General features: G+C 37.8%; 1 protein-coding gene across 5 annotated transcripts in view; it reads left to right on the top strand.

Moving 5' to 3' along the window:
* Positions 1 to 15,592, top strand: part of ALDH18A1 (aldehyde dehydrogenase 18 family member A1) — a 47,005-nt gene that overhangs the window by 11,946 nt on the left and 19,467 nt on the right. For 3 of the 5 annotated variants that reach the window (XM_074295932.1, XM_074295933.1, XM_074295935.1), the window contains 8 exons: positions 1,115 to 1,338; positions 5,709 to 5,858; positions 5,941 to 6,045; positions 9,397 to 9,555; positions 10,111 to 10,201; positions 12,189 to 12,313; positions 14,318 to 14,462; positions 15,268 to 15,341. In XM_074295932.1, coding sequence (XP_074152033.1) covers positions 1,115 to 1,338; positions 5,709 to 5,858; positions 5,941 to 6,045; positions 9,397 to 9,555; positions 10,111 to 10,201; positions 12,189 to 12,313; positions 14,318 to 14,462; positions 15,268 to 15,341 — 1,073 coding nt within the window. The remainder of the gene's footprint in view (positions 1 to 1,114; positions 1,339 to 5,708; positions 5,859 to 5,940; positions 6,046 to 9,396; positions 9,556 to 10,110; positions 10,202 to 12,188; positions 12,314 to 14,317; positions 14,463 to 15,267; positions 15,342 to 15,592) is intronic. The other 2 variants (XM_074295936.1, XM_074295937.1) reach the window with 1 other exon arrangement.

Below are 15,592 nucleotides of genomic sequence, written 5' to 3'. Positions count from 1 at the left end.
CCATTACTTTTTATTGAATAAAGTATAAATGATTATTCTTTAAGCATCAATATGGCTTTTAAATGAATGCTTCTCTAAAGTTTTATAAACTTATTTGTTGACTTGATAGTCTGGAGTCAAGAAAAGCTATTAAAAACAAACCAACCATAGGCAGATGGAAGAGATAATGATTTTAATGTTTTTAGAAAGTTGACAGTATCTCACTTACATTTCTTGTTGTTTGTCCTTCATTCTTGAAGAGGACCATGAGGTCAAGGAGGTGATGTCATGATATGCATTGGATTTCAGTGAGGGAAGGGTGTGCAAGATCACCTGCCTCAAGGAGGTGGCCCTGTATGCTAAAGGAGACCTTGGCCTTTTTAAGATAAGGTCTTCAATAGGTCTCAATTTGACTGAGGCCTTGCTTATTCAGTGATTATAAAAGCTTTTTTTCCCTCTTTGGATCCCTACATCTAATAGCAATATAGATAATATTAATATTATGTTGTCAGCCTTTGACCTTTGTTTTCTCTGTAGCATTTAACTTCCAAATAAAGACTTTACTGTCGGGAAATCCATGACTTTCTGTGGAAAGCCTTTTCTAGTTCTCAGTGGCCTCAAGGAATAGGAACTTCAGATTCTCAATGACCTATATTCAGATCATAGAAAGAAAATATTTTCCAAATATTAAAAATGTTTCACATTAGCAATTCGGTTGCACAGTAGTCAGAGATAATTAAAGAAAAGTGATGAAAGACCAACAAGGCCACTTTCCTGCTTTCAACTTTGAATTTAGGATCCATGTGTCACTGACATACCGTGCAGATGCGGGAAATTCAAAGATAAGTCAGACAAGGTCTCTGTTCTGAGTTGTCTCTGTGTCTTTGTGTGAATCTTTTGTGTTCTACCTGCTGTGTGTTTTTATACTGTCTGGATTTTATGCTTCCACAAGGTTGACTTCATGCTTGTTAATAACACTAAAAACATCGGGGCAGCTCGGTAATGCCAGACACAATAACAAAACTCCGAATGCCACCATTTTTTTTTAGCAGTAGGAGGAGGTAGCTGTTTTATTTGGCTTGATTTTGTTGGGGGCTTTTGTTTGTTACAGATATTGTTTTCTCCTGATCTTTAGATTGTCTCATCCAACGACCGACCTTCAGCCTTAAATTTTCTCGTTCTTGGAGCAACATTCCCTTCATCACAGTGCCCCTCATGCGTACACATGGCAAGCCCTTTGCCCACCGGAGTGAGCTAAAACATGCCAAGAGGATTGTGGTGAAACTTGGAAGTGCTGTGGTGACCCGAGGGGATGAGTGTGGTCTGGCCCTGGGGCGGCTGGCATCTATTGTTGAGCAGGTGATCTCTCTCTGTCTCTCTCTCTCTGTCTGTCTCTGTCTATCTCTGTATGTCTCTGTCTCTCTGTATGTCTCTCTCTTTCTCTCTCTGTATGTGTGTCTCTCTCTCTTTCTCTCTCTCTCTCTCTCTCTCTCTCTCTCTCTCTCTCTCTCTCTCTCTCTCTCTCTCTCTCACACACACACACACACACACACACACACACACACACACACACACACTCCTGTCTTGGGAATTTTGTTTCCTTTCTGACTTAAAATGCCATGTCCAGTTATCAGTGTTAAAATGAAGTTTAGCTGAAAGAAAACTTTCTGCTTCACATTAGAGTAAGCAAATCTAAAGAATCCCATCATCAGTGTAGATGATAAGGTAAGTGGTAAAATAAGAAAATGGGGATCAATGTGAGCAACACTGTAGGGCATCAACAGCAAAATGGGTTTCAAGAGTGATGGCATTATATCCTCTCAATCCACATCCTATTTTGATTCCTCAGAGAAAAGCACTATATGGAAATAAAAGGTATCATTATTTGTGTGGTTTTAAAAAAATTATGTGGTTATAGAATCCACATTGGCCTTTCTTAATTTTATGTAAAAGTCATTAGGCTCTTATTTTGGGGCACATTTTTTAGGATGAAATTGTTCTCTTGTTCTTTCCTTTTTCACAAAACAATTGTTGATCTATTCATGGTCTCTCATGATACTAGTTGTTGACACAGTGCCTCCCTTCCATTTTACTTGAATCTTTACCATCTCATGAAAACTGTACCTTCTTCAAGTATCTAAATCTTAAAATTCCTCTCCCTGACTCCACATTTTCCAGCTTTCCTCCATGCATAAAACCTGTTCTGTATTGTCAGGATGGCTTGTGGTTCCTTGATTTTACTTTATCTCAGTTATGTCCCTTCTCCCTGATGCCCCAGGACTTCTCATCTCCAGTTCTGGAGTTTTCTTCCTCTGCTTTTGTTCCCAGTGTGGAGAGAATCTCAAAATGCAGCTCATTTCACCCATGGCATGTGTATGATACATAACCTCGCCAGAGCCCTCCAGGCTCTTCTTTTTCCTTCTACTATATTTGTATTGACTCCCTGTTCTATTCTACATAGTAGCTATTCTCAAATAATTTTCTTTTCTCTTCAACTATAGCCATACCTCCTTGTCACCTTCTTGAACCCTTAAATTGAGCATCTCCCACAGTTCTATTCTTGTTGTTCACTCATATAACTTCATTCATTCACTTATTCCAACTAAACTAATGACATCTCCAGACTAGGACAATCTTCTGGATCCAGAATATTTAGACATCCCACTAGTATCACAAACACAGTATGTCTTAACACAAGCTTGGTATCTTTTCTTCAGGACCTGCTTCTTCTTCTGAATGAACTCTTTCCATCCTGGGTAATACCATTTCCCCAATCTTCTGTGTTCAAAACTTTGGTATCATCCATAATTCTCCTTTGCCTGTGCATTGTTTATCCAATCAGTTTTTAGGTCTTCATGATTTTACTGCCATAGTATTTATCATATCAGTGCTGTCCTCTTTATTCCTACTGCCACCTCCTTAGCATCGGCCTTTGTTGTTGCCACACTGCCTAGATCACTTCAGCAACTTAACTGTCTTATTGAAATCTTTAAACATTGATATTATTACCAGTAATGTTCTTCCTCCACTCCTTTCCCTGTCAGTAGAACTCTTCTTTGTTGCAAATTAGTATAAGTTAAGCCAACAACACTTTGGCCATGTCTGACTTTTGTATGGAAGGAAAATGAAAGGTATGCTTTACCTTTAGTTTTCTTACATCAATATTTTTATTGTATTAATCAGACTTGTGATGTTTTTAAGTGTTTTGTGTTATTGTACAAGTTGTCATCTTGATTATGATTTCTTTTGAAAATTAATTTTTTCAGGTAATAAAAGATTTTTCTTGCTTTTGAATTGGTACATGGAATTTGTTTAATAGTTTCTCAGGATTCTACATATTTGTTACTTCTTTACATATATCTGATTGCATTATTTGCCACATTGATTCAGCCTTTACCCAATTGATGTACACCTACTTTTCTGTCTTTTTGTTCATCTTTTCTCCCTTCCTTTCCTCTTTCTTGCTTTCTCTCTTCTTTCCTCCATCTCCCTTCCTTATCTCTTCCTTTCCACAAAAAGTACTTCTATAGGTTCTTTTATATATGTGGAACTTCTCCCTACTTCTTTGACTTTGAGTATATGCCTTTAGTGGTCTTACTGGGACAAAGAGTATATATAATTAGTGATCTTTATAATAGTTCTAGTATCTTCCAGAAGAGCTGGCTTAGTGCATAGTTGTATCAAGAGAGTATTAATGTGCCTGTAGTCCCACAATCCCTCCAATATTTGCCATTTTCTGTTTTTAGTTGTCTTTACCAATTTTATGATGTGAGGTGAAACTTTTGTGTTTTTCAATTTGCATTTTTTTATTAATGATTTGAAACATTCTTTCTTATGGTTTCTGATAGCTTCCATTTCTTTCTTTGAAAATTTCCTGTTTATATCTTTTGGCCATGTACCAATTAAGGAATGTTCTTTGTTTTATATATTTGTGGAGTTCTCTATATTTCTTGGATATTAGATAGCAAAGCTATATGGTGTGAAAATTCATTCCCCTCCATTAATAGCTTCTCATATTATTCTAGGTGTATTAATTTTTGCTTATATAGATGTTGAATTTTATGTAAGGGTTTCTCCTTTCTAGCAACTGATCACAATGTATCATCTTTGATTTCTTTCAATACCAATTAGGTATGGTTAGCAAGGGTATATTATATCCTTGTATAATTGATTCAGCCTAACTGCATCTCTTTCTCTATATCTTATTAGTCCTCTCTCTGTCAGTCTCTCTGACTGCTCAACTTACAAAATAAAAGGCCTTTCTTCTCTATTTGAGTAGTAGATAAACTGAATGAACTTTACATATGCTTGGTGTGTATCTCACCTCTCTCATCTCTGCAGACATCTTTGTCATGCAACTTTAGGATTTTCAGTTTTCATACTCTATACAATTCTGAAAATGTTGCCTTTGAAACTTTCTAGCAGTCATATTTTTCCCCTTCTTCCTTCAAGAAGCTGCCATCAGGTATGGAGTGTCCCAGATATGCCATGTTCCTTGTGTTAAATTATATAAAAATTTCAATAGATTATTCATTGATCTGGTCAGGTTAACTTCTCAGAGCTCTTCAGTAGTTTCTAGTTTATTAATATTAAGACCTCTGAGTGTGTTTCTAAGCTAAGTCTGATGTGATGGCCACATAGAGATTGGAAAGTAACATTTTTTCCCTTGAGTTTTCATTACTATCAGGGTTATTATGATGTACACAGAGGACATTTTGAAAGGAACCTTCAGGCTTCTCTTTTTTGGCCCTTGGGACCCTCCATGATCAGGCGTCATTTTATATTACTTCCCTTTAGGGATTCTATGTCTTCATCCAACTGGACTGCTCCTTGCCCTGCCCTTTACAATCCTCTGAGAAAAATTCTGAGGTTAGGTGGCCTACACATCTAGCCAACCTCTAAGGCAAAATTCAAACCCACGTATCTCTAGAGCATGGCACACTACACTACCCCATCATGGCAGATGACATTATGACTAGGAATTCTTAACTTTTTGTGGCATGGATGCCTTTGACAGTGTGAACATTGTGAACATTATCTTAGAATAAGTTTTCTTAAATGCATAAAGTAAAGTATATGGGATTCCAAAGGAAACCTTATCAGCTTTAAGCAAAACAAGTTTACACACCCTTTCATAATGGGTCTTAGAGGTCAGTTAAAGGAAGTGGGAAACAGATACTGAAAGTTTTTTGATCGAAGAAGTAACATAATAAAACAGTTGCAAATATGGAATTTGGCAATCTGATGATGTAGGATTAATTGGAAGAAGAGACTGGCACCCTCTTGAAAGACTGCCAAGTCCCCTTATAAAAAATCTGGTGGGAATGGCAGGAACTAGATTACGGCTGGTATGATACTTAAGAATCATAAAGTTTTTCTCAGTAAAATGATACAAGCACAGGTTAGACATTGTCTGGGCTTTCCCACACTGACTGGATTTCTTGCACCTAGGCCAAGCCAGGAAGCCCTAGCCCTATACCTAGTCATCGATTCATGATGATTAGTGCAGGAGAGTTTGAAGGTGGGTAGAAACTGATAAATGCTTTCACTCTTGAAATCAAGATTAAAGCATGAAAGGAGTGAGACCAGCTTTTGCGAAGTGCATGAAGGTGCCTGCCTTTGTCCCCCTGTTTTAGAGCTAATGACTAACTCAATCACAGCCTTATGTCTAGTTCAACCCTTTTATGACAATGGAGAGAACTCCTGGCCTTATTTCTCTTTCCTGGCAGGTGTCCGTGCTGCAGAATCAGGGTCGAGAGATGATGCTGGTCACCAGTGGGGCTGTAGCCTTTGGAAAGCAGCGACTGCGTCATGAAATCCTCTTGTCTCAGAGTGTGCGGCAGGCCCTGCATTCAGGACAGAATCAGCTCAAAGAGATGGTGGGTCCTGGAGTGCCTTCAGGATGCTAAAAGATGTCCCCTCTCCTTCTTAACAACTCATCACCTCGTGATTCTGTTGCAGGCAGTTCCCGTCTTGGAGGCACGAGCCTGCGCAGCTGCTGGGCAGAGTGGGCTGATGGCCCTGTATGAGGCGATGTTTACACAGTATAGCATCTGCGCTGCTCAGGTGAGTGTCTGTCACACTGACTGAACAAGCCTAGAAGTTCATCTTCAGCTTTTCTACAAATTCAAAAGCTTAAGGTAGAAGGGGGGGAAGGGTAGGCATTCACTAAACACCTGGCACTGTGCTAAGCACTTTTCAAACTTTACCTCATCAGACCCTCACAGCAGTCCTGGGACTACCTCAAACCAAGGGGGTTTGCTTTACCTTTGTGCTTCTGCTTCTCTTAATGATGGGATCTCTTGTGCAGACTCTTTAATTAGTATTAATTTGATAAAGTGCATGCTAGAATAGAGTTTGTGTCTTGTAATTATCACCCTAATTATGTTGGTGCTCTTGCTATTATTCCTTGAAATTTGGCCAGAGACCCCTCATAGGCCTTTCAGTTCAGGCCCCTCTTGTAACCATGGTTCTTAAACTCACATTCAGCTGTCCAGCACTATAGAGTGTGGAATAGGCCCAGATAGAATTGCCCAGGGGTCACCAGCACATTCAGGAGCTAGGAATGAAACCAGGCAGTCTCACATTTTTCCCATTCATCAGTATGTCTGGTATCATTCCTACACAAGGGTACCAGAGCTTTAAGATTCTACTTTTACTTTTTAAGTAGAGTGGACCAGAGCAAAATTTCTTAAACTGTGGAGAGCAACTCCATATGGGGTCACAAAATTGAATGGGGGTATCATGAAGTTATAATTTGTTATCAGTAAATTTTTGATTGTATATTAATTTTATAAATCTATATACCTGGGTCACATAAAAATTTCTCAGTCAAAAAGGGGTCCCAAGTAGAAAAAGTTTTAAGAAGCTCTGAACTAGAGGACTTCTGAGGTCTCTTTCAGCTCAAAAATTTTTAGATAATAAAAATAACTTGATTTTTATTGCAGAACTGAAAAATGCACTTAAGTATTTAAATGCCTTCCATATGCTAGATGGTGAGGTTAAAAAGCTTTTAAAAGGCTATGTTCTCTACGTTTAGAGAGTTTACAGTTTAAGGTCATGACACATGAACACAAATAGAAATATTCCATTGAAGTGCCCAGAAGTCAAAACAGAAAGGCAGAGATGAAGGGAGGATTTCATGTAAAGATGTAGATTGAGGTTTATTTCAGAGTTGTCACATGGCACATACAAACACATATATATGAGAGAGGTCTAAAGATCAGGCAGGACAGGTCTAGCAATCCTGTTGGGGCAGTGTTCCAGACAGTGTGCATGAACTAAGATTAGAAAGATGGATTGAGTCCAGATTCTGGAGAATCTCAAATAGCAGTTTGAGGAGTTAATCTTTGAGACAGTGGGAAGCTACTGAAGGCATTTTAAGTTGCTGGAAAACTTTTTGAGTATTTCAAAGAGCAATGATTGCTCTCTTCTGATGCCCACAGTTCCAGGGAACAACATGGAGTACATTTGCCACAAAACCTGTTAAACTGCCCATCTTCCTTTCCATTGCCTTTTGTATCTGTATCTTATCTCGCTTCTTTTTCTTTGGTTTCTTTTTGTTTTGTATTTCTGATTTTTCCATGTTTCTCTCTTTGTTTGGTTCTGCCAATGTCCTATACTCTTCTTTGTCTCTCCTTTTCTCATTTAAGATTGTCAAAACATTAAATATCTTGCCACTTTACCTGTTGTTTCTATTGTATAATAAGAGTATTTCACCTAATTTACTAATCTTCTAGATAGCAGTTTATGGGCTTCTTGCTCATGCTACTTATTCAAGCTTTAATCTCCAAATGGACTTTAACTTTTGTTTTGTGGCCCCTTATCTTCTCTAATCATCCTTTATAAAAGGCCTTTGTTCCTAGCTTTCTGGGAATCTTTAGTACTTTTTTCCAATATGGAATGTAGATTGTCTGGCCTATAATTTACTTCTCCAAGTTTGCCTTCCTTGTGAAAGCAAACTATATCCATGGGTTCCTTTCCTATTTCCATGGGCTCTATGATTTGTAGAATTTTTTCTCAGCTAACTTTTTCTTTTCAGATTTTTGAAATTATTTTTAATAGTATTTTATTTTTCCAAATACATGCAAAGATTTCAACATTCAGCTTTGCAAAACCTTGTAATCTCTCCTTCTTCCCCCCCACTGCCAGACAGCAAGTAATCTGATATAGATTAGACATTCACAGTTCTTCCAACTACATTTCCATATTCATCATGCTTCACAAAAGTCATTTATTTATTTATTTATTTATTTGTTGCCAATTTGATTCTTTATTGTGCTTATTATCCCAACTTTTGTCTTCTCAATTTTAGTTTTACCCCCGAGAACAGTCATGCCTCAGGAACAGCTTTGTTCCTTTTTATCCACGACATGGGTAGATATTGCATTTGACCACTCCACACTACCTGTAACATTTTCCCATTCTTAACGCTGTAGACAATGGGAAGAAACATTTTCCTTAAATATCAGAAAAAATTAGCTGACATTAATGTAGTATTGACAAAATTTAAAATTTCCTCTTATCTTCCTGAGAAAACCCTGTGGAATACATAGCACAGGCAGTATCTCCATTTGGAGGAGTGGGATTAGACTTGTGATTTTATTCGAAAAGAATGTCCATGGCAAAAGCTTCTTTTGCAATGCATGAGCATCTATTGGAATCTTACAATTTTAGGCATTTCCTGGGACGTTGCTCAGGTTCACACAACCAGTGTGTGTAAAAGACTGGCCTTGCAGGCAGGTCTTCCAGACTGTCAGGGTTCTCTTGGCTTCATGATTGTTTTACTCCAAAGACATAGAGGATGAGTTAAATGGGAGAGATAGGACCAGGATGATCTTCCAGGGAAGGCACATAATGAGTTAGAGATGAAGGAGGCTCTTAATAAATGTTGATTTGGTCACTTACTGGTATTTCTTTTCTCCACTTTCTGCACTTAATTTGCAGAATCCACTTGGAGGGTAGATTCAATTGATGTTTCAGGGAGTTTAGTTGCTGTTTATAAGTGGTCAGAGGTACTTAAAACCCCAAAGTGACCTTAGGATTGAACAGGCTTCTGAAAGTAAGGGGTAGCATCCTGTGCTCCAGCATGTAAAAACAGGGGTCCATGATATTGTTTTTAGAGATGTTTTGATAACTATATTTCAGTATAGCAGTATAAAACAGTTTCTTTGTCATTCTGTGAATTTTATTTTATACATTTAATAACATTTCTGAGAAGTAGGCCACAGGATTCTACGATGCAGGAAAGATTAGAATCCCTCTCTGAACTGAGAACCTCTTTGTCCTTTGTGGAGTACTAGAAGCCCCATTTACCATGTGATTATCAGCTTGGTGGTTGGTATAGCATCTTCTTCATGTGTATTTAGCCCATGGGTTCTCTGATTCTTTCTTCTGACATTATTTATTTGTTCTTAGATTTTAGTGACCAACCTGGATTTCCATGATGAACAGAAACGCCGGAATCTCAATGGGACACTCCATGAGCTGTTACGCATGAATATTGTCCCAATTGTCAACACAAATGATGCTGTTGTCCCCCCAGCTGAGCCCAATAGTGACTTGCAGGGGGTAAATGTGGGTAAAGTATTGCTGAGGGTGGAGCCTGTTGGAGCTACTAATGCCTGTCTGCTGCATGAACTAACCAACCCCAAGCCCCGAAAGCAGTGATGTGCGTGAGGTGGGGAGCTCCTCAGCGAGGCTGAGTTGGGCATGAACTCTTCAAGTGAGAGAGGAGGGATGTCGGCGGGATCAAATGGCCTAGGTTTCTGGGAGTATGGCTTTTTATGTGGCATGGTACCTGGGAGGCCATGGGGTTGTGGGACGGAAGCCTGGGGGTTGGGAAAGGGCATTTGGGAGCATGCAGCCCAACCCCTCCCTTGCCAGACGAGTAAAGCAAGGCCCAGAGGTGCCTTGTCCAAAGATACACAGGCAAGGCATGGTGGAGGCAGGAGTGACCAGGCCTTCTCCCTCTGGGTCTGATTCTCCTCTCAGGAAGAATGGGAAGAGAAGACCACATAGCAGAGACTGCAGGGACTTTGGCTTTCTTTGTATGCTATCTGAGCCTTAATGCTTATCTAAGTCCATTCTTAGGTAGTATGATTCATTCATGGCATTTTACCTGAATTCTAGGTCATTAGTGTTAAAGATAATGACAGTTTGGCTGCCCGTCTGGCTGTGGAAATGAAAACTGACCTCTTGATTGTGCTTTCAGATGTCGAAGGTATGTGGTGATATTTTTCCTCTCACTTGTGACCACATCCACTCCTCTGAGCATTATTTAAGATCCATTCTTGATTTTGGAAGCTGTGTCAGCTTCCAGACACACTACACTGGCCTTTCTCCGTTTTCTTCTTCCTAGAGTTTGGCACACCTACTTCCTGGCTGACTCTAGCTCAGTCCTCACTATTAAAAAAAAAAAAAATCATTTGTTCTGAATTGACTCCTTTCCCCAACTATAGAAAAGACAAGAAAAATAAAAGCCATTAAAGTGTGTTTAATTAAGCAGAATTAATTTGTGCATTAGCCATATCTGGGGGAGGGGGATTGGGAAACAAAGGAAAGAGAAGAAAAATGCTTCAATCTATACTCTGGATCCATCAACTCTCTTTCTGGAGATGGATATTTCTTTACTTGTCCTGTGGAATTTGGCTAGTCATTACGTTGATCAGAGTTATTATATCAGTTCATACAAATTATCTCAAGATTTTTTCCTTTATCCCCTTTATCATTTCTTACAGGAGAATAGTATTCTGCTATAATACTTATTTAGCCATTCCCCAATGGATAAATACCTTTTAGTTTTAGCAGCTATAAATATTTTTGCATGTATGGATTCTTTTCTTTTTTCTTTGATCTTTTTGGGATAAACACCTAATACTATCACTGGGTCAAAGGGTATGCACAGTTTAATACTTTGGAGGCATATTTCCAAATAGCTTTCCAGAACAGTTGGACCAGTTCACAGCTTTGCCAACAATACAGTAGTGTATTTGCTTTCTTATAACCTTTCTAGCATTTGTCATTTTCCCCTTTCTGTCATGCTAACCAATCTGACGGATATAAGGCAGTACCTTCAAATTGTTTTAATTTGCATTTCTCTATTAGTGTTTCAGAACATTTTTTTTTCATATGCTTATTGATTTCTTGGATTTTTTTTCTCTGACTTCCTTGTCTATTTATTGCTTGGAGAGAGGGTCAGAATCATAATCAAAATGATTGACTCAGCAAATCTCACTCAATACTGTATATCTTAGAAATGAGATCTTTATCAGAGAAACTTGCTACAGATACTTTCAAGTATCCTGCTTTTCTTCTGAACATAGCTGCATTGGTTTTGTTTGTGCAAACCCTTTTTTATTTTTATGTAATTAAAATTATACATTTTTTAATTCTATGAACTTCTCTGTCTCTTGTTTGATCATGAACTCTTCCTTTAGCCATAGACCTAATAAGTAATAAGTAATTTCTTCCATGTTCCACCATTTTGCTTATGCCATCGTTTGTCATGTAACCATTTTAAGGCTTTCTTGACTTACGAGATGTACGAGATGTCAGTTTCTGCTGGGCTATTTTCCAGCTATCCCAGTAATTTTGTTGACTAGTGAGTTTTTACCCAATAGCTGAGACCTTTAGGTTTATCAAACACTAGAATTGCTGGGCTCATTTGTTTCTGAATATTGTGTAATCTATGCCATTGAGTGACAGCAATTTCTTATTCTTCTGTGTAATTTCTTAATAATATGCTTCATTTGTGAAGTTGGGGACTTTATCCTTTTGGCTGTTTTGGTGAGATAGTGTGAGGTTTGGGATGAGTTAATGCTAAATGTTAGCATGTTACCCTGCTTAGTACTGTGTAAAAATAATGCAGAACTCTTCAGGATTTCTTAGTGGCAGCCGTCAGTTTATCTTGTGACGTTAGAAAACTGAAATGTGTTTTTTTTTTTAATCTATGAGTTTATTAAACTATCCTACTTTGTAAGCCCTGATAATATTCTAAAATAAATTGATTTTTTTAAATTTTTTTAATTGGGTGGATTTCAAAGAACTGATTTTTTCTGTTCTTCCACCATTGCTGGAATTGTTGTGAATCTTTGTTAAGAGGTCAATGCGAGAGTTTTCTTAGATGCACGAGTGCATTGATTTGTGTCCTATTTTCCTGTCTTTCTTCTATAGAATATGACACATGGATTTTACAATCTTCATTTCAGGTCTTTTTGATAGTCCTCCAGGATCGGATGATTCCAAACTCATTGATATTTTTTACCCTGGAGACCAGCAATCCGTGACATTTGGAACCAAGTCAAGAGTAGGACTGGGTGGCATGGAAGCCAAGGTAGGAAGAGAACTGACTCTTATTAAATTATAAAATAAAATTGTTTTTAAAAACTTTAAAATGTTTAATGTCTTTAATTTACAAAAATGATTACTTTATATTGAATGCTTCAGCTGTCTTTTTAAGAGTCTTAGAGATGGATAACTCCTTGAGTTTTTACTATGTACCATAATAAGATGAGTTATTTCATTAAGTTAATGAGATGATCATCACCATTTGTAGTATTTTAGATTTTCTACATTTTATTCAAATAAGAGACTCTCTCTATTCCATTTTGCATATAAAGATCTAAAAATTATGAAGTATTCCTATCAAGTAAGTGAAACATTAAAAAATATTCTTGTTAACTGCTACTTCTAAGCCTTCTGCAGTATTGGTTCCAACCTCATAACCCCACTGAAGCTGCTCATTCCTAAGTTACTGATGATCTCTTAATTTTCACATCTGCTGGCTTCTTTTCAATCCTTGTATTTCTTGATCTTTCTGAAGCACTTGACACCATTGATCACCATCTCCTGAAAACTCTCTACTCCCTGGGTTTTTGTGATTCTAACTCTTAGCTTGTGATGTGTGCTAATGAGGTATACTTTAAGGCTCTCTTTTCTCTGAATATTTTCACTTGACTTCATAGTCTCCCTTGAATTCAGTGATTCCCTCTGGGATCATGATTCTCAAACCTGTGCATGCAGTTTTGGTTTCTCTCTTAAGGACTACATTATCACCTACTTTTTGGACATTTTAGATTCAGAATCTCATCATAAGCATCTTAGACTCAGCTTGACTATAATAAAACTCAGTTTCCTTTTCCTCTAACTCATCTATATTCACACTCTAAACTTCTGTGTACCTTTGGGGCACAACCATCCTTTCAGATACCCACACTAACAACCTCCATGTCATCATTCACACCTTATTCTCACCCTGCACAGCTAGTTGTGGACCAGTTCTTGTTTCTGCTAGTACACCATCTCTCATATCCATTCCCCTTTATCCACTTATATAGCTACCAGCTTATTTCCAGCCCATAACTTCAATTATTGCAATTTTTTGCTCATTCTCCCTATCTCTGGACTCTTTTCACTCCACTTTGTTGTCCATGAAATTACCAAGTGGTTCTTTCCTAAAGTGAGAGTCTAACCATGTCAATCCCACTTCTACTCCACTCAGTCAATTCTACTGACTGTTCCTTAACCTTTACAATGAAACTTGCCTGTTGGTTGTAAAGTTCTTGAATTGTGAGAGTTCGGCCGTCTGCTCAATTATAATCCTTCTCTGGGAGGAAATCTGTAAAATCTTTTCCTCTGTGCGCAGGTTTCTTGGGAGCTCTGAATCTCCTCCTGCTCTTGTCCTTCCCCAAATCAGACTGGTTTCCTTTCAGCCTGCTTGGCATCAAAACTCTATCCCAGAGTCCATTCTCTCAGACCCCATGCTGTCCCTCTTTTATCCTCCCAGAGATAACTCAATGGGGCGTGGGGAAATACTTCCACCAATGGACTTGCTCCTCTTAGAATTCCTAAGGTGTAAACTCCTTTTAAAGGCCCGAACCAAAGGCCAGAGAACTGTCAAGTCAACCTGAGTTCTCACCTTGTTACTGTCCAGACAACCTGAGTTCTCACCTTGTAATCCTAACAGTTGGTCATTTAAAACTCTTCACAACCAAGACCTCTTCTTACCTCTCTAGCTAATAAAGTCACTGATTTGTAAAGTCACTAAAAAAAGTCACAGTTGTGAACCTACCTTCAAATCTTGAATGGCAAAATTTTTCTCAGTTCAGTTCATAATATATTGTATCATATTAAGTTTTGCTGTTTATGTATTTCTTTGTGTTAAGTGTTTTTAACAATATTGTGTATGCATTTCCAAAAATGTTTGTCTGACTGTTGAAGTGTGAATTCTTTAAATAAGGATTTCTTTTGTTTCTCCATGGCACCAAGAACAAACAGTGCCAAAATTTTCTGGTTGGTTGGCTTACTAAACCTTGACAAGTTATATTTCTTTTATTAGGTGAAGGCTGCTCTTTGGGCTCTCCAAGGTGGAACCTCTGTTGTGATTGCTAATGGAACCCATCCTAAGGTCTCAGGCCATGTCATTACTGACATTGTAGAGGGAAAAAAAGTTGGCACTTTCTTTTCAGAGGTGAAACCTGCAGGTAAGTGCAAATTTGTGAAATCATATAACTTGTGAGTAAATAAAAAACTGACATCCGCCTGAATAGTCCATGAGCCTAGAAAAAAAGAATTTAAGCTTTGAATGTTTCTTGGGGTGAGAAAGTGAATTTACTGGATTTAAAAATATTAAACAATTTATGTTCAGTTTCTGAAAATTGTTGGCAGAATTATATACCTCAGCAAATTTTCATTCTACATACTTTTTTGTCAGCCCAGTACAGTAAATGTCAGTAGTCCTTCCTAATTCCATCTTCTGCTCTGCTCTGCTCTGCTCAGCAGTACTTCCTGTTTTTTCAGTTAAGTGTTTGAAGAATAAAGCATCTGATTAAGTCCAAATAGAATATATAGAAGAGGCATAAATTGCACATCAAATGCATTTAATTCCTGGCAATTTATGGCAAAGTTTATTTTAGTCATCGAGTTCATCTATAATTCCCTTATTCCAGAAAATATATTAGAATAATTCCAAGATGCTAAATGAAAAAAAGCCTAAGTTACCCTTCACCTTCTAAGGATTAAGACAATGGAAAAAATATTAACCTAAAGATGACCCTGTCTTTTAAATTTATTTGCAGAAATAACTGTATAGACATGTATAACATATATCATATTTAACTTATACTTTAACATATTTTACATGTATTGGTAAACCTGCCATCTGGGGGAAGGGGTGGGGGGAAGGAAGGGAAAAATTGGAACAAAAGGCTTTGCAGTTATCAATGCTGAAAAATTACCCATGCATATATCTTGTAAATAAAAAGTTATAAAAAAAAAAATTATTTGCAGGTCCAACTGTCGAACAGCAGGGGGACATGGCTCGATCTGGAGGAAGGACTTTGGCTACTTTGATGCCCGAGCAGGTGAGCCAGCTTTTTTTTTTTTTTTTTTTTTTTTTTTTTTTTTTTTTTTAAGAGAAATAGGGACTTTAGCAGGCCTGGACTTTCCAATTTTCCCTTATTAGCTTGTGGCTCCTTACCAACTCCACATTTCTCCTTACAGCTGTTTCACTGTTTCCTGCTACATAGTTTTGGTCTGAGTTTGCCTTTCTTGGTTTGCATCCTTAGTGGGCCTTAGAACCATGAAGACCCGGATCAAAGTCCTGTCTCTTACA

This window comes from Sminthopsis crassicaudata, chromosome 2, assembly GCF_048593235.1.
Source record: "Sminthopsis crassicaudata isolate SCR6 chromosome 2, ASM4859323v1, whole genome shotgun sequence".
Classification (NCBI taxonomy): Eukaryota; Metazoa; Chordata; class Mammalia; order Dasyuromorphia; family Dasyuridae; genus Sminthopsis; species Sminthopsis crassicaudata.
This window is presented reverse-complemented; position numbering and strand designations above follow the sequence as displayed.